The sequence below is a fragment of the Salvelinus sp. IW2-2015 genome, linkage group LG20 (assembly GCF_002910315.2).
Source record: "Salvelinus sp. IW2-2015 linkage group LG20, ASM291031v2, whole genome shotgun sequence".
In the NCBI taxonomy this organism is placed as follows: Eukaryota; Metazoa; Chordata; class Actinopteri; order Salmoniformes; family Salmonidae; genus Salvelinus; species Salvelinus sp. IW2-2015.
This window is the reverse complement of record NC_036860.1, coordinates 37,639,874-37,659,152: the sequence shown is the minus strand read 5'-3', so window position 1 is coordinate 37,659,152 and position 19,279 is coordinate 37,639,874. Positions and strand designations below refer to the sequence as shown.

At 42.2% G+C, this 19,279-nt stretch overlaps 1 protein-coding gene across 1 annotated transcript in view; it reads right to left on the bottom strand.

Annotated features, from left to right (window-relative positions):
* Positions 1-302: 302 nt before the first annotated feature.
* The window catches only part of nup88 (nucleoporin 88), a 28,133-nt gene continuing 9,156 nt past the window's right edge, over positions 303-19,279 (bottom strand). The window contains exons 7-17 of the mRNA XM_024012225.2: positions 17,436-17,586; positions 17,157-17,255; positions 16,954-17,041; positions 16,673-16,777; positions 15,930-16,082; positions 15,528-15,653; positions 4,801-4,866; positions 1,834-1,914; positions 1,513-1,639; positions 1,306-1,424; positions 303-619 (exon numbers count right to left, since the gene is read on the bottom strand). Coding sequence (XP_023867993.1) covers positions 556-619; positions 1,306-1,424; positions 1,513-1,639; positions 1,834-1,914; positions 4,801-4,866; positions 15,528-15,653; positions 15,930-16,082; positions 16,673-16,777; positions 16,954-17,041; positions 17,157-17,255; positions 17,436-17,586 — 1,179 coding nt within the window. The 3' untranslated portion in view covers positions 303-555. The remainder of the gene's footprint in view (positions 620-1,305; positions 1,425-1,512; positions 1,640-1,833; positions 1,915-4,800; positions 4,867-15,527; positions 15,654-15,929; positions 16,083-16,672; positions 16,778-16,953; positions 17,042-17,156; positions 17,256-17,435; positions 17,587-19,279) is intronic.

Below are 19,279 nucleotides of genomic sequence, written 5' to 3'. Positions count from 1 at the left end.
GTGCTATAGAGCGGATCTTCCGTGGTCCGGATTGAATCTGCCCTACTTGCCTTAAATTCATCTCCTTTTGTTTTAAGACCATGAATAAATTTAGCTGGTCTAATTTATGCATCAAAAGGTATAGATGCATGGTTCACGTGACAGCAGTTTAAGTCACACTGACGGAGGAGTAAATCACACAATAGGAGATTAACTGAGATAAGGATCCATTGTCTAATGGTGACACTGAAGAACATCTCCACCAGGGCCCGTATGCAGAGTTAACTGTTCATGCAGTTAAAATAGGTAGTCAATCATGGCAGTACTGTACACAAATTTTATTCTCCAAATAGACAAACATACATAGTGTATAAAACCTGGGTGATTTTCTCATTTCAACTACTGGTTCCAAAAATGTGACTGGCAGACACAATGACTAGCCTTATGAGTCACTGAGTTGTCATGAGACAGACTATTTTAGCAAGCGTTGACTGAATATTCAATAGCGCTTCATTATTTTGGTTGTTTGGAAAGCAGTGGTACAGCTGTGGATGAAAGATGGCTCCCTTAACGGTCTCAGACACTGAAATGGTTCTTGATGTCCTTGATCTGTTTCATCATTTCTCCTATGTGTTCTCCCCTGGAAGAGAGAAGGAAACAAGGCTGTCAAGAGGCTATTTGAGGGAAAGAACACTGCGAGTGTTACGGATGTCGCCCCCCCCCCCCAATTCGGCTCCTAGCGAACTCGAACTTGGGAACTCTGCTTGGCTAACACGTGACCGTCCTCAAACATTCCAAAGGTTTGAGCCACCCAAAACCTACAAATTGGATGGCTCAATCAATCTAGCTGTGGAGTACGCTTACGGTACATTCTTCACTCTGTTACACTCACCCACTTTAAACTCGCCACAGTGACCCTAGCCATCGAGCTAAGCCCAATTACGCATCGGAGTCACTCGGCACCATTGTTACACATGTCACATTGCTTGCTTAGCGAGTACCCCTTCCCTCTCCGATTCAGTTCATACCTGGCTCGAACTTGAGACCTCTGCTTTGCTAACACATGTGACCGCCCTCCTTAACAACATTCCAATGGTTTGAGCCACCCAAAAGGTACCAATGTCTCCATCTGCAACATTTCAAGCTAGCTGTGGAGTGAGCTTACGGTACATTCTTAACTCCGTTACACCAGATCATATTAGACAAGACTCAGGACCAACATTAAACAGAGACAATTCTACAAACAAAGGAGGTCAATGGGTGTCTCAAGGTCAACAAGCTGGCAAAAACTAGTATGCCACCCAGGGAAGAGCTGCCCATACTCACTGTTCCTTTATCACTCCCTGGACACACTTCCTCTGGTGGGGGTTGAGTGCGACAGTAGCTCTGGCTGGAGACAGCCCTTTGTCCATCTGTTTCTTCTGGTACTCCTCCTTCATATTTACCTGGAAGATAAGACACCAGTCCAGTTATTACTGTGAACCAGTACAAGGCGCTGTGATGATGACAATAGACCTCCAGAAGGCAGCTCACTTGTTTGATGCCATTGCCCAGGTGACGCAGCTGGTCGTTGATGGTCTGCAGCTCTTTCTTCATGTCCTTCTCGCTGTCAGACAGAACGGGCAGCTGACTGCGCAGACTGCCCAGAACCTGCTTCACCCTGGAATAGTACAGAACACAAGTCAGAGGAGGAGGAAATAGGGTCATATCTGTTGTAATAGAAGCTCTGAAGCAGATCGCATTAGTTTTGAGATGAAGGCAGTTATGTTGCTTGGGCATCTGACCAGTTCAATGACTTCTGAAACTGAAGCCCGGAAGAAAGTTTAGATTTGAAAGACGAGCGTATCGAGCTACCTGTTCATGGTGGCTTCCTGGCGATACTTGGCATCCTCGTACTTATCAGCAAGAAGCTCTGCAGACTCTCGCAGACTTTTCCTATTGATAAAATAAATACACGATGAAGAATAGCTCTCAAGTATATGAAATGCAGGTGAAGCTCATATGAAGCCTCTGTACTTCAAATGCTTCCGTTTGGCCTCTAATTGCATCATCAATCCCAGACTGCCGGCGTACCAAATCACTTACATCACTGTTCAAAAGTTTGGGGTCACGTAGGAATGTCCTTGTTTTTGAAAGAAAAGCACATTTTGTTTGTCCATTTAAAATAACAAATTGATCAGAAAGTGTAGACATTGAAAATGATTATTGTATCTGGAAACCGACAATTTTTTTATGGAATATCTACATTGGCGTACAGAGGCCCATTATCAGCAACCATCGCTCCTGTGTTCCCATGGCACGTTGTGTTAGCTAATCCAAGTTGATAATTTAAAAAAAGGCTAATTGACCATTAGAAAACCCTTTTGCAATTGTTAGCATAGCTAAAAAATGTTGTTCTGATTAAAGAAGCAATAAAACTGGCCTTAGACCAGTTGAGTATCTGGAGCATCAGCATTTGTGGGTTCGATTACAGGCTCAAAAGGGCCAGAAACAAAGAACTTTCTTCTGAAACTCGTCAGTTTATTCTTGTTCTGAGAAATGAAGGCTATTTAATGCTAGAAATTGTCTAGAAACTGAAGATCTCGTACAACGCTGTGTACTACTCCCTTCACAGAACAGCGCAAATTGGCCCTAACCAGAATAGAAAGAGGAGTGGGAGGCCGCGGTGCACAACTGAGCAAGAGAACAAGTACATTAGTGTCTAGTTTGAGAAACAGACTCCTCACAAGTCCTCAACTGGCAGCTTCATTAAATAGTACCCGCAAAACACCAGTCTCAACGTCAACAGTGAAGAGGCGACTCCGGAATGCTGGCCTTCTAGGCAGAGTTCCTCTGTCCACTGTCTGTTCTTTTGCCCATCTTAATCTTTTCTTTTTATTGGCCAGTCTGAGATGTCTTTTTCTTTGCAACCTCTGCCTTCATTTCTCAGAACAAGAATAGACTGACGAGTTTCAGAAGGTCTTTGTTTCTGGCCCTTTTGAGCCTGTAATCGAACCCACAAATGCTGATGCTCCAGATACTCAACTGGTCTAAGGCCAGTTTTATTGCTTCTTTAAATCAGAACAACAGTTTTCAGCTGAGCTAACATAATTGCAAAATGGTTTTCTAATGATCAATTAGCCTATGAAAATGATAAACTTGGATTAGCTCACACAAAGTGCCATTGAAACACAGGAGTGATGGTTGCTGATAACGGGCCTCTGTACGCCTATATAGATATTCCATAAAAATAAAAAATGAACTGTTTCCAGCTACAATAGTTATTTACAACATTAACAATGTCTACACTGTATTTCTGATCAAGTTGATACTATTTTAAAATGGACCAACATTTTTTTGTTATCTTTCAAAAACAATGACATTTCTAAGTGACCCCAAACTTTGAACGGTAGTATATGACATTGAATAATCATTAGGATATATGTACACTGGGAGCAAACATACATTATACGGAGTTAATTTCTGCCAGTGCTAAAAACTCTGATGTACAGTAAGAAATTGTTGTTTTGTCTGAAGCCCTTTTCAATCTGCTGCTGCCGACTCTGGTTCTTCATGTAATACATGTCTGTCTTTTATGCTTTTTGATTTTACAGAGTGAGGTAATATAAGTGAAATGCATTGGTATTACAATGTTAAAACATAAGGCACTACATCCAATCCATTATTATTTCAAGTGCTGTTATTGTTAACACAATTCTGAGTTGCTGGAAGTCTTGGGTGTGCATAACCATGGGCAATGTTACCTCAAATTTTAAGAACTGAGCAAATCTTTGGTCTTGTGAGCGGAAACTTGAACATCGCAAGATTTTTTTGCAACTTCTGGCGCACATCTAGTGAACACTGAGGCTGTACCCTTAGTTGTAGCCAATAGGCTATTGTGGCTATTTGAGCATAATGTAGGGCTACCAACAAAACCAATGGAGCAAATCCCATAATATTTTCACATGGAAATAGCCTTTGATTTCTATGATATAGCCTATATAGGGTGTTCAGTGCAGGCCTACATTGCATGAGACTTTAAAAATATAATTACATTATGAAGGGCTTGACGTTAATGATTTTTTACTTGGTCTGTAACACCATAGGCCAAATAGGAGACTACATTGCATTGAATTGTGTTGTATGATGCAAGAAACCACTTAATAAAATAAATTAGACAATATAGGCTACCCCTCTGCCTATTGGCTTATTTGCATATTAAAGCCTGTCACAAAACACAACACTACCCCTTTAAGACATGTTTTGTGCTGTTGTAGGTAGCAGTAACTGCCCATTGCTGACTATACTTATAACTGGGCTCAGGGGTGAAACTTTGGTTTTAGAAACAGCCTACCCAACCGCTCGGCACGTCTGCATGGTCCTAAAAAGCACACCGTTGCCTCTATCACATTCAAATGATAAAACTGGGTGGGGAACGACGACATGTGGGGCGGACATGTCCCAGTCCCTAGTGAAAGTTGCACCCCTTACTGGGCTAAACTGATCCGAATAGCGCTTTCACTCACGGTGATTGAAAGACCGCTAGTAGGGGCTACCCACGCTGCGCTCTGGCAACAACAAAATCAGACTCAATCTTGTAAACGCTTGATTTGATTTGTTGCGTTGAAATGTTGATTCAATCAGAGAAAAAAAATCTATATAGTGCAAACTAAATTGGGCGAATTCAGTTAAGTTCAATCTCTTGCGTCTCTGCGCAGCATGGCATTTCTTCTGCGCGGCAGTCTGGAGGAAGTGCGCTACTGCGCACATGAGCAGTTTAGAGGGAACATTGGCCATGGGCATCAAGTACTATGTTTATTGGGAAACTTGTCCCTATTTCACCTTTCCTCTCTGCACAGGGCTAGGTCCTCCAGCTGCTTGTTCTTCTGTCCTGACAGCAGTTTCACCCTGAAAAAGAAACCAGTCAACAACATGCTTCCTCACATGGACACGTGTTTGTGTGTGTGTGTAAAATCACATTTTAATTGGTAGTGTACACATATTTTGCAGATTTTACCACATGGGTGGCAAAACACTCATGTTTGTATATTCAACAGTACAGTAATACCTAACAATACTCACATCACCCAAAATAATGATATCAGAATAGGCAATGTCAGATGGCAAGAACAGCTCAAATAAGCAAAGAGAAACGACAGTCCATCATTAATTTAAGACATTAAGGTCAGTCAATCCAGAAAATTAAGAACTTTTAAAAGTTTAAGTGCAGTCACAAAAACCACAGGAAAGACCAAGAGTCACCTCTGCTGTAGAGGATAAGTTCATTAGCTTTACCAGCCTCAAATTGCAGCCCAAATAAATGCTTCAGTGTTCAAGTAACAGACACATCAACTGTTCAGAGGAGACTGCGCGAATGTGGTCGAATTGCCGCATATTAACCACTACTAAAGGCCACCAATAAGAAGAAACACTAGCAATGGACATTAGACCGGTAGAAACCTGTCCAAATGTGAGATTTTTGGTTACAACCGCTGTAACTTCGTGAGACGCAGAGTAGGTGAACGGATGATCTCCGCATGTGTGGTTCCCACCGTGAAACATGGAGGTGGTGGTGTGATGGTTCTTTGCTTGTGACACTGTCAGTGATTTATTTAACCAGCATGGATACCACAGGATTCTGTAGCGATAGCGCATCATTTGTTTCTCAACAGGGCAATGACCCCAACACACCTCCAGGCTGTGTAAGGGCTATTTGCTCCACAAACACCTAACCTCAACCCAATTGAGATGGTTGGGATGTGTTGGACTGCAGAGTGAAGGAAAAGCAACCAACAAGTGCTCAGCATATGTGGGAACTCCAAGACTGTTGGAAAATCATTCTAGGTGAAGCTGGTTGAGAGAGTGCCATGTGCAAAGCTGTCATCAAGGCAAAGGGTGGCTACTTTGAAGAATCTCATTAAATACATTTAGAATTGTTTTACACTTTTTTGGTTACTACATGATTCCATGTGTTATAGTTTTGATGTCTTCACTGTAGAAAACAGTAAAAATAAAGAAAAACCCTAGAATGAGTAGGTGTCCAAACGTTTGACTGGTACTGTACACACACAGTGCATTCAGAAAGTATTCAGACCCCTTGACATTTTGTTACGTTACAGCCTTATTCTAAAATTGATTAAATAAAACATTTCTCAATCTACAAACAATATCCATTAATGACAAATTTAAATAAGTATTCAGAATCTTTGCTATGAGACTTGAAATTGAGCTTAGTTGCATCCTGTTTCCATTGATCATCCTTGAGATGTTTCTACAACTTGATGGGAGTCCACCTATGGTAAATTCAACTGATTGGAAAGACACACACACATATATATATATATATATCACAATTCCTGACATTAAATATATGTGTGTAATATATATATATATATATATATATATATATATATATATATATATACATATACACACACACACACACACACATATATATATACACATATATATATATATACACATATATTTAATGTCAGGAATTGTGATATATATATAATATATATACATACACACATATATATATATATATATATATATATGTGTGTGTATGTATGTATATATATATAAAAAAAAGGTCCCACAGTTGACAGTGCATGTCAGAGCAAAAACCAAGCCATGAGGTCTAAGGAATTGTCTGTAGAGCTCAGAGAGGATTGTGTCGAGGCACAGATCTTGGTACCAAAAAATTATAATTGAAAGTCCAAAAACACAGTGGCCAAAGAATTTTGGAAGCACCAAGACTTTTCCTAGAGCTGGCTGCCCGGCTAAACTGAGCAATCGGGGGAGAAGGGCCTTGGTCAGGGAGGTGACCAACAACCGATGGTCACTCTGAAAGAGCTCCAGAGTTCCTCTGTGGAGATTGGAGAACCTTCCAGATGGATAACCATCTCTGCAGCACTCCACCAATCAGGCCTTGATGGTAGAGTGGCCAGATGGAAGCAAATCCTCAGTAAAAAAAAGGCACATGACAGCCCGCTTGGAGTTTGCCAAAGGGCACCTAAAGGACTCTGACCATGAGAAACAAGATTTTCTGGTCTGATGAAACTAAGACTTAACTCTTTGTCCTGAATGCCAAACATCACATCTGGAGGAAACCTGGCACCATCCCAACGGTAAAGCATGGTGGTGGCAGGATCATGCTGTGGGATGTTTTTCAGCGGCAGGGACTGGGAGACTAGTCAGGATCGAGGGAAAGATGAACGGAGCAAAGTACAGAGATCCTCCATTACATTTACATTTAAGTCATTTAGCAGACGCTCTTATCCAGAGCGACTTACAAATTGGAAAGTTCATACATATTCATCCTGGTCCCCCCGTGGGGAATGAACCCACAACCCTGGCGTTGCAAGCGCCATGCTCTACCAACTGAGCCACACGGGACCATGAAGTCCTGAGCGCTCTGGAGCAGGTTCTCAGACTGGGACGAAGGGTCACCTTCCAACAGGACAACGACCCTACGCACACTGCCAAGACAACGCAGGCGTGGCTTCGGGACAAGTCTCTGAATGTCCTTGAGTGGCCCAGCCAAAGCCCCGACTTGAACCCGTTTGAACATCTCTGGAGACCTGAAAATAGCTGTGCAGCGACGCTACCCATCCAACCTGACAGAGCTTGAGAGAATCTACAGGGAAAAATGGGAGAAACTCCCCAAATACAGGTGTGCCAAGCTTGTAGCATAATACCCAGGAAGACCCGAGGCTGTAATCGCTGCCAAAGTTGCTTCAACAAAGTAAAGGGTCTGAATACTTGTGATGTGATTTCAGTTTCAAATTAGCAAAAAATGCAAAAAAAAAGTTTTGGATTTGTCATTATGCGGTACTGTATAGATTAAGGGAAAATAAACAATCAATTTTAGAATAAGTCTGTAACGTAACAATGTGGAAAAAGTCAAGGGGTCTGAATACTTTACGAATGCACTGTATATACACAGTACCTTGAAAGTATTCACACTCCTTGACTTTTTCCAAATGTAGTTGTTACAGCCTGAATTTAAAATGGATTTAAATTGAGATGTGTTGGCCTGCCAAGTGGAGCAGCAGTCTAAGGCACTGCATCACAGTGCTAGAGGCGTCACTACAAAGTCGGGTTCGATCCCGGGCTGCATCACAACCGGCCATGATCGGGAGTCCCATAGGGCGGCACACAATTGGCCCAGTGTCGTCCGGGTTAAGGGGTGGGTTTCCTACAAATTCAACCACAAAGACCTGGGAAGTTTTCTAAGGCCTCGCAAGCAAGGGCACCTATTGTAAAAATAAAAAGCAGACATTGAATATCCCTTTGAACATGGTGAAGTTATTAATTACACCATCTAAAGTGTACAATACACCTAGTCACAACAAAGATACAGGCGTCCTTCTTAACTCAGTTGCCGGAGAGGAAGGAAGCCGCTCAGGGATTTCACCATGAGGCCAATGGCGATTTTAAACCAGTGTTCAATGGCTGTAATAGGACAAAACTGAATCAACAACATTGCAGATACTCCACAATACTAACCTAAATGACAGAATGAAAAGGAAGCCTGTACAGAATTTTTTTGGAATACTCCAAAACATTCAAGGCACTAAAGTAAAACTGCCAAAAATGTGGCAAAGAAATTTACTTCTGGTCCTGAATACGAAGCGTTATATGTTTGCGGCAAATCCAACACAACACATCATTGAGTACCACTCCTAATATTTTCAAGCACGGTGGTGGCTGCATCATGTTATGTGTATGCTTGTCATCGCCAAGGACTAGGGAGTTTTTTTTAGGATAAAAAAGAAAACGTATTGAGCTAAGCACAGGCAAAATCCTCGAGGAAAACCTGGTTCAGTGTGCTTTCCAACAGATACTGGGAGACAAATTCACCTTTCAGCAGGATAATAACCTAAAACACAAGGCCAAATATACCCTGGATTTGCTTACCAAAACGACATTGAATGTTCCTGAGTGGCCTAGTTACAGTTGACTTATCAGCTTGAAAATCTATGGCAAGACTTGAAAATGTCTGTCCAGCAACGATCAACAACTAAATAAAACAGAGCCTGAATAATTTTAAGAAAGTGCAAATATTGTACAATCCAGGTGTGCAAAGCTCTTAGACTTACCCAGAAAGACTCAGCTGTAAATCACTGCCAAAGGTGATTCTAACATATTGTGAATGCTTATGTAAATTAGATCTGAATTTAATACATTTGCAAACATTTCCACAAGCATGTTTTCACTTTCATTATGGGTTATTGTGTGTAGATACGTGATCTTTTTTGTTGTTGTATTTAATTCATTTTGAATTGCAGCTGTAATAACAATGTGGAATAAGGGGTATGAATAGTTTGAAGGCATTGCATATAATGTATATGTACATAGGGCAGAAGTCTAAGGTGCAGGGTTGAGTACCAGGTGGTAGCCGGCTAGTAACAGTGACTAAAGTTCAGGGCAGGGTAATGGACATAGGCCGGCTAGTGGTGACTGATGGCCTGGAGATAGCAGTTTCTCAGTCCCAGCTTTGATGCACCTGTACGGTGTCCACCTTTTAGATGGTAGCTGCGTGAACAGCCTGTGGCTCGGGTGGCTGAAGTCCTTGATGATCTTCTTGGCCTTCCTGTGACACTGGGTGCTGTAGATGTCCTGGAGGGCAGGCAGTGTGCCCCTGATGATGCGTTGGTCTACCGCACCACCCTCTGGAGAGCCCTGCAGTTGCAGACAGTGCAATTACTGTACCAGACAGGATGCTCTCAATGGTACATCTGTAGAAGTTTGAGGGTCTATGGGGCCAAGCCACATTTTCTCAGCCTCCTGAGGTTGAAGGGGCCCTGTTGTGCCTTCACCACAGTCTGCGTGGATGGACCATTTCAGGTTGTCAGTGACGTGCACACTGAGGAACTTGAAGCTTTTCAGCCTCTCCACTGCGGGTTTGTTGATGTGGATGGAGGCGTGCTCTATCTGCCTTCTCCTGAAGTCCACGATTAGCTCCTTCGCTTTGTTGACGTTGAGGGAGAGGTTAGTTTCCTGGCACCACTCTGCCCTCACCTCCTCCCTGTAGGCGGTCTTGTCGATGTTGGTAATCAGGCCTACCACTGTTGTCTTCAGCAAACTTGATGATTGAGTTGGAGGCATGCCTTGCGATGCATTCATAGGTGAACAGGGAGTACAAGAGGGCGCTGAGCATGCCCCCTCCAATGTTGAGGATCAGCGTGGCAGAGGTGTTGTTACCTATCTTCACCACCTGGGGTCAGCCCATCAGGAAGTCCAGGACCCAGTTGCACAGGACGGGGTTCAGACCCAAAGTTTAGTGATGAGCTTGGAGGGCACTATGGTGTTGAAGGCTGAGCTGTAGCCGATGGCATAGGTATTCCTCTTGTCCAGATGGAATAGGACAGTGTGATTGCTCCGTCCATGGATTTGTTGGGGCGGTATGCAAATTGTAGTGGGTCTGGGCCGCCAGCCTTGCGAGGGTTATTGCGTTTAAATGTCTTACTCACGTTGGCCATGAAGAGCTCACAGTCCTTGTGCGTGGAGGTGGCCAGCATCAGCAGTTCTGTTTTTTCCTCGAAGTGGGCAAAGGTGTTTATGTCTGGGAGCGCGGTGTCGGTGACATCGTTGACAATCCGTGATTGTCTGGAGTCACATACGTCTCGTGTCTAAGCCATTGAATTGCAACTTCACATTAGGGGGTAGATAAGCTTTAGATTGTAGCTTCCATCAATGTAATTGTCTGCATCCTTTCCAATCCCCCATATTGTTTTGTAAATACAGTTGAAGTCGGAAGTTTACATTCACCTTTGCCAAATTCATTCGAACTCCGTTTTACACAATTCCTGACATTAAATCCTAGTAAAAATTCCCTGACTTTATTTTAAGAATGTGAAATGTCAGAATAATAGTAGAGTGAATTCTTACATCACATTTCCAGTGGGTCAGAAGTTTACATACACTCAATTAGTATTTGGTAGCATTGCCTTTAAATTGTTTAACTTGGGTCAAACGTCTGAGGTAGCTTTCCACAAGCTTCCCACAATGGGGAGTGATGGCCACTCCAATACCTTGACTTTGTTGTCCTTAAGCCATTTTGCCACAACTTTGGAAGTATGCTTGGGGTTGATGTCCATTTGGAAGACACATTTGTGACCAAGCTTTAACTTCCTGTCTTGAGATGTTGCTTCAATATAAATGGACAATTTTCTTTCCTCATGATGCCATCTATTTTGTGAAAAGCACCAGTCCCTCCTGCAGCAAAGCAGCCCCACAACTTAATGCGGCCACCCCCGTGCTTCACGTTTGGGATGGTGTTTTTTGGCTTGCAAGCCTCCCCCTTTTTCCTCCAAACATAACAATGGTCATTATGGCCAAACAGTTCTATTTTTGTTTCATCAGACCAGAGGGCATTTCTCCAAAAAGTACAATATTTGTCCCCATATGCATTTGCAAACTGTAGTCTGTTTTTTTATGGCAGTTTTGGAGCAGTGGCTTTTGTACCCGTTTCCTCCAGCATCTTCACAAGGTCCTTTGCTATTGTTCTGGGATTGATATGCACTTTTCGCACCAAAGTACGTTCATCTCCAGGAGACAGAACGCGTCTCCTTCCTGAGCTGATGGCTGCGTGGTCCCATGGTGTTTATACTTGCGTACTATTGTTTGTACAGATGAACGTGGTACCTTCAGGCATTTGGAAATTGCTCCCAAGGATGAACCTGACTTGTGGAGGTCTACAATTTTTATTCTGAGGTCTTGGCGGATTTCTTTTGATTTTCCCATGATGCCAAGCAAAGAGGCACCGAGTTTGAAGGTAGGCCTTGAAATGCCTCCACAGGTACACCTCCAATCGACTCAAATTATGTCAATTAGCCTATCATAAGCTTCTAAAGCCATGACATCCTTTTCTGGAATTTTCCAAGCTCTTTAAAAGGCACAGTCAACTTAGTGTATGTAAACTTCTGACCCACTGGAATTGTGATACAGTGAATTATAAGTGAAATAATATGTCTGTAAACAATTGTTGGAAAAATGACTTGTGTCATGCACAAAGTAGATGTCCTAACCGACTTGCCAAAACTATGGTTTGTTAGCATTACGACTTCAACTGTATATACAGAGCATTGAAGACATTTCAGTTGTACAACTGACTAGGTATCCCCCTTTCGGAAAGTATTCCGACCCCTAGACTTTCCACATTTTGTTACGTTACAGCCTTATTCTAAATTTGATTAAATTGTTTATTTTCTCATCAATCTACACACAATCAACCCCATAATGACAAAGCAAAAAAACAGAACCAAATTTGTAAACATTTATAAACTAACGCGAGTTAGCTAGCTAGCAACCAAAACATAAAGCTAGCCAAGACCAACAACACAAAACAGACTATAAAACTACAAGTAGTGAGTGGAATTACAGACTATACTAAAAAAGTTAAATGTTTTACCTGTAATTTGAAAATGTTTTCCACACACAGCCTACTAGGACACCAGGTCTCCACAATTTCCCACTCTACACAGAATAGCCTGAAGGCACAGCACAGTGCTCTTCTCGCAGGCTCTATTTCCCTATGTGGGAGAACCATAGGTCGGGATTTTTTACCTGGTTATATGTACATTGAACAGCAGCTTTCCTTTAAAAATGAATTGACGACAAAGTTCTCTATTTTCCAATGGTAAAGAATGTTTGTTTCCCCCAACTTGTGGGTGTGGTCGAGGGGGAATTCCTTATGACATAAATACTGACTTAAGAGTATCCACGTTTTTTGATTTGGATAAGTTCTAACCGTCAATGGGAACATCCTCTATTCACTTCCTGATGAAGTCAGTCACCGAATCAGTGTATACGTCAATAGTATTTTCAGAGGCAGCCCAGAAAACATTTCAGACCAACGTTGAACAGTCCTTACCACAGGTACTGCAGGTGTGATCTGATTTGTCGAAGGAAGGAGGGCCTTGTAGCCGTCCCGGAAGGGGGGAGTAGCAATGGTCAAGAGTGCTCGATGAGCGAGTAGCACAGGAGGTGTTGATAAAACATTGGCAGTGTATTTCTCAGATTCAGTTTATTGAAGTTCCCAGCTACAATAAATGTGGCCTCAGGATATGTGGTTTTCAGTTTGCACAATGTCCAGTGTAGTTACTTGTGAGCCGTTGCAGTGTCGGGGAGGGGGTATACAAGGCTGTGACGATAACCAAAGAAAATTCTCAGGACCTAATGCAGTCAGCATTTGATGGTGAGGTATTACAGATTGGGAGAACAAAAAGACTTGAGTTCCTGTTTGTTACCACAATCACACCATGAGTAGTTAATCATGAAACATACACCACCTTTCTTCCTGTCTTAGTGAACGACGGAGAACCCCGCTGGCTGAATGGACGGGGACAGTATATCAGGAAGGAACCATGATTCTGTAAAACACTATTTTACAGTCCCTGATATCTCTCTGGAAGGAGATCCTCACCCTGAGCTCATCTACTTTCTTGTCCAGGGACTGAACATTAGCGAGTAATATTCGGGAGTGGTGGATGGTATGCACGCCTCCTGAGTCTAAGAGCCCACTCCATGTTCCTCTACTCCGGCGATGGCAACTTGGAGCAGGCCCCCGGATTAATGGAATTGCCTCGGAGTTCAAATAAAGGATCCAATTTAGGAAACTCAAATTTCTGGTCAAAAAGCTGTTGAGTGACCGCTAAACTAATATTCAAAAGTTATTTTTGGCTGTAGGTAATAATGCAAAAAAACATTCTAAAGAAATACTGCAGTTTGCTATGCGCTAGAAACAGGGCGACCATGTCCGTCGGAGCCATCATGATGTGTGGGTATCAGAAAGTGCTGAGCAATTAGTGCATTGAGGCCAGTTTGATTATTATTATTATTTTTTTTAATCACTGTTTGATTGCAAAAAATAAAAAAATGCATTATGAAATAATGGACATTAAAATGATTTTACTGCTTCCCTCAGCCATCGTCTGCCTTTTCCGTGACACCGACAGTGGGTGGAATACTAACACAGAATAAAACAATTCATAAGAGCCCCATGATGGTAGTGAATGCCCATTACTGCTCATCACTTATTAACCATAATTCATTCACATTTCAGTTGTATATATTACTTAGTTTTAATTTGATGATTTTAAAGAATGAAAAATAAGTCATCATCTCATCTCTGCTCAGGCAGTAAGTAGCAGCCAGCCAGCCAGCCATCTGTTATCATCTCTGTGCTCCCCATTGAACAAGTCATCCTATTTGGCTAGGCTAGCAGTAGCTAGCTGGGTGACAAATAATTTTTTACTAGTTCTTCAAAGTAGATAAGGCATACTTTCAAGACTGCTTATTACCAACTACTTTAACTAACAATCAGGTAGAGCTACCTTACAAACTGTCTCTATCCCTCTCGTCATTGTGTTGTCATTACTCTCTCATGCAGTCTCATATGGTGTGTCTGTAACAACCTCTGTCTGTGACCGGAAAGAACAGGTGCAATGGATTATGTTAATTGTAGTTCATTACCAATTTTGTGCTGAACTAGGTTGAATATTTACCTAAACTTCCAACCAGCCCAGCGTCCCACATAGTTCTTGACTTAATTTCACTCCCTCTTGAATGATCGTACGTTGAGTTCACGTAATTAAAGTGACGTCGGTCAATTAGTTGATTTAAAAACATAAATTTTGGTTAAACGCTCAGCACTAATATCCGAACTAAAACTTCAAGTGATCATGTGTGTTATTGATTAATTATACAGTACCAGTCAAAAGTTGACACCTACTTTCATTCAAGGGTTTTTATTTTTTTTAATTTTCTACATTGTAGAATTATAGTTAAGACAGCAAATCTATGAAATAACATATATGGAATCATGTAGTAACCAAAACATTGTTTGAAAAATCTCAAATATATTTTGATTTGTTTCTAAGTAGCCACCCTTTGCCTTGACAGCTTTGCACACTCTTGGCCTTCTCTCAACCAGCTTCACGGGGTGGTAGGTAGCCTAGTGGTTAGAGCGTTTCGGTTGCTAGATCGAATCCCCGAGCTGACAAGGTAAAAACCTGTTGTTCTGCCCCTGAACAAGGCAGTTAGTAATGATGAAAGTAATGATGAACTGTTGTTTCTCTATGCTTATTTGAGCTGTTCTTGCCATAAAATGGACTTGATCTTTTACCAAATAGGGATATCTTCTGTATGTCACTCCTACCTTGTCACAACACAACTGAGTGGCTCAAACTCATTGAGGAAAGAAATTCCAAAAATTAACTTTTAACAAGGCACACCTGTTAATTGAAATGCATTCCAGGTGACTACTTCATGAAACTGGTTGAAAGAATGCCAAGAGCGTACAAAGCTGTCATCAAGGCAAAGGGTGGCTACTTTCAAGAATCTCCCATATAAAATAGATTTTGATTTGTTTAACACTTTTTTGGTTATTACTTCATGATTACATGTGTTCTCTCATAGTTTGTCTTCACTATTATTCTAAAATGTAGAAAATAGTGAAAATAAAGAAAACCCCCTGAATGAGTAGGTGTGTCCAAACTTTTGACTGGTACTGGATGTGTGTATGCATTAGTGTATCTGTTAATAAGAGTGACATTTACCTTCTTTGCATCTCCTCACGGGCAATGTCCTGTTTAAGGATGTACTCCTCTCTGAAAACCTGGGTGGCTCTGCTCAGCAGCTGGAGACACTCTGGAGGAGGAGATGAAGTGTCCTTGTCCCCTGCCCTAAACACACAGGACAACAGGACCGAGTACACACACTAAACCAAGGCTAACAGTGTTCCTTTGTGCATGTTATAGGGGGAGTTCGATCTAACCTTTATCAAGCCAGGTCATGGAGAAACAATTGTCCTTCACAAAAACGGCAACAAGGGAGGATACTACATGTAAAAATAGCACAGCATGATGCCAAAGCATGTTCCCATGGAGTCAAATTGGAATCTGTGCAAATCCAAGATCTCCTCAAGGGGTGTTTTCAATGCACTGTGGTGAGTGCGTTACCTGAGCATGAGAGGGTTGGTGGAGCTCCGGGCCAGGATGTTGCGGATGTGCTGCTCAAAGGTGTCGTCATGCAATCCACGCAGAGGAGAGCTAGCTGAGCCTACCCCCGGGTGGGAACACAGCAGGGGAGGAGAGGGAGGCCGAATGGAACTCCTAGGCACACACAGACATCCACCATCAGCCTATGACACAGTTTCCCATCTATAGCAGTTTCAATAATTGAACTGATATAATAATGAACTTAAAAATAGGCTATTATCATTCCAGAATCAAAAGCACCAGCTGTCAGAGCAGCGAACAGATCACTGCACCTGTACATAGCCCTTCTGTAAACAGCCCATCCAACTACCTCATCCCCATACTGTATTTATTTATCTTGCTCCTTTGCACCCCAGTATCTCTACTTGCACATTCATCTTCTGCACATCTACCATTCCAGTGTTTAATTGCTATATTGTAATTACTCGCCACCATGGCCTATTTATTGCCTTACCTCCCTTATCTTACCTCATTTGCACTCAATGTATATAGACTTATTTTTTCTACTGTATTATTGACAGTATGTTTGTTTATTCCATGTGTAACTCTGTGTTGAGTGTCGAACTGCTGTGCTTTATCTTGGCCAGGTTGCAGTTATAAATGAGAACTTGTTCTCAACTAGCCTACCTGGTTAAATAAAGGTGAAATAAAATAAATAAATAAGTGTAATTGACCAAAACACTTGAGTCCATACTGAACCGTACAGGAGAGGCAGTAGTAGACACTCATAGGTGCTGGTAATGCAGATCATGGTGGCACCCAAAGACAGGTCTGACACAATCAAGAAGCCCCGTACTGGAGCTGACAAGCTGGAGAGTGAAAGAGAGGAGATAACTGTTCAATACAAGTCAACAACCTATACTGCCAAGCTGACAATCAATGACAACAGTCATCAGCTGGTTCTTCTGACTTAGGGGTGCCAAGTAGAATCTCAATACTTTTTTATTGATGTCATTAATATCTGATGCCTTGATAATTGTGCTACCTGCTACTTAGAGGCCTGGTACAGAGAATGTGCTCTACGATGCAGCGGTGCTCAGCAGCCAGCTCCTGGAGACTATCCTTGTCCTCATCTGTGGAGAAAGAGCATTATGGCAAAGCAGGCAAATTAATGCACTAACCACCTCTGATTTATATGGTAAACAACACAATTGAATTGACACCCCCATCTGGACATGAAGAACTCACCTGACTGGAGGAACTTGTGTAGTTTGTTGAACCAAGTGAGGCCTACACTGTGCACTCCTGCCTCATGTGTACAGTGGTATCTGTGCTGGCACAAGGGGTCTGAAATTGGGCATAAAGCAAGTTTCAATTAAACAAGACACACCACAGAAAGACAACCACATTGAAAGTACATTAGACAAACATAATGATGGGGTGTGGACCTTTGAGACTTGATGGGAAGTATCAATGGATCAAATTTTAGCATTGAACTATATCAGCAAATCAGCATGACCCACTCACCTCTGTGCAGTCTGATTGGGCAAGTGAAGTCGGACTCCACAGGCTCTTCCTCCTCCCCGGCAGGCAGTTTGAGGGTGAGCTCCAGCTCCACACACTCAAACACGTAGAGAGAGGGCACTGCCTCCGAGCCCCGCAACCACCGCTCCACTGCCTGTCAATCACACACACAGAGAAGAAAAGTCCTCAGTGTACACTCCTGAGGTGTATTCAGTGAGGTGAAATTGTCAGAATGTTGCAGATATATACAGTGGGGCAAAAAAGTATTTAGTCAGCCACCAATTGTGCAAGTTCTCCCACTTAAAAAAGATGAGGCCTGTAATTTTCATCATAGGTACACTTCAACTATGACAGACAAAATGAGAAAAAAAAAATCCTGAAAATCACATTGTAGGATTTTTAAAGAATTTATTAGCAAATTATGGTGGAAAATAAGTATTTGGTCAATAACAAAAGTTTCTCAATACTTGTTATATACCCTTTGTTGGCAATGACAGAGGTCAAACGTTCTTCTGTAGTCTTCACAAGGGTTTTCACACACTGTTGCTGGTATTTTGGCCCATTCCTCCATTGCAGATCTCCTCTAGAGCAGTGATGTTTTGAGGGCTGTTGCTGGGCAACACGGACTTTCAACTTCCCTCCAAAGATTTTCTATGGGGTTGAGATCTCGAGACTGGCTAGGCCACTCCAGGACCTTGAAATGCTTCTTACGAAGCCACTCCTTCATTGCCCGGCAGTGTGTTTGGGATCATTGTCATGCTGAAGACCCAGCCACGTTTCATCTTCAATGCCCTTTGCTGATGAAGGAGGTTTTCACTCAAAATCTCACGATACATGGCCCCATCATTCTTTACTTTACACGGAGCAGTCGTCCTGGTCCCTTTGCAGAAAAACAGTCCCAAAGCATGATGTTTCCACCCCCATGCTTCACAGTAGGTATGTGTTCTTGGATGCAACTCAGCATTCTTTGTCCTCCAAAAACACGAGAGTCGAGTTTTTACCAAAAAAGTTCTATTTTGGTTTCATCTGACCAAATGACATTCTCCCAATTCTTCTTCGATCATCCAAATGCTCTCTAGCAAACTTCAGACGGGCCTGGACATGTACTGGCCTTAAAGCAGGGGGACACGTCTGGCCACTGCAGGATTTGAGTCCCTGGCGACGTAGGTGTTACTGATGTAGGCTTTTTACTTTGATCCCAGCTCTCTGCAGGTCATTCACTAGGTCCCCCCGTGTGGTTCTGGGATTATTGCTCACCATTCTCTCATGGGGTGAGATCTTGCGTGGAGCCCCAGATCGAGGGGAGATTATCAGTGGTCTTGTATGTCTCCATTTCCTAATAATTGCTCCACAGTTGATTTCTTCAAACCAAGCTGCTTACCTATTGCAGATTCAGTCTCCCAGCCTGGTGCAGGTCTACAATTTTGTTTCTGGTGCCTTTGACAGCTCTTTGGTCTTGGCCATAGTTGAGTTTGGAGTGTGACTGTTTGAGGTTGTGGACCAGGTGTCTTTTATACTGATAACAAGTCAAACAGGTGCCATTAATACAGGTAACGAGTGGAGGACAGAGGAGCCTCTTAAAGAAGAAGTTACAGGTCTGTGAGAGTCAGAAATCTTGCTTGTTTGTAGGTGACCAAATACTTATTTTCCACCATAATTTGCAAATAAATTCATTAAAAATCCTACAATGTGATTTTCTGGAATTTTCTCTCTCATTTTGTCTGTCATAGTTGAAGTGAAACTATGATGAAAATTACAGGCCTCTCTCATCTTGTTAAGTGGGAGAACTTGCACAATTGGTGGTTGACTAAATACTTTTTTGCCCCACTGTATGTAACGAATACAGC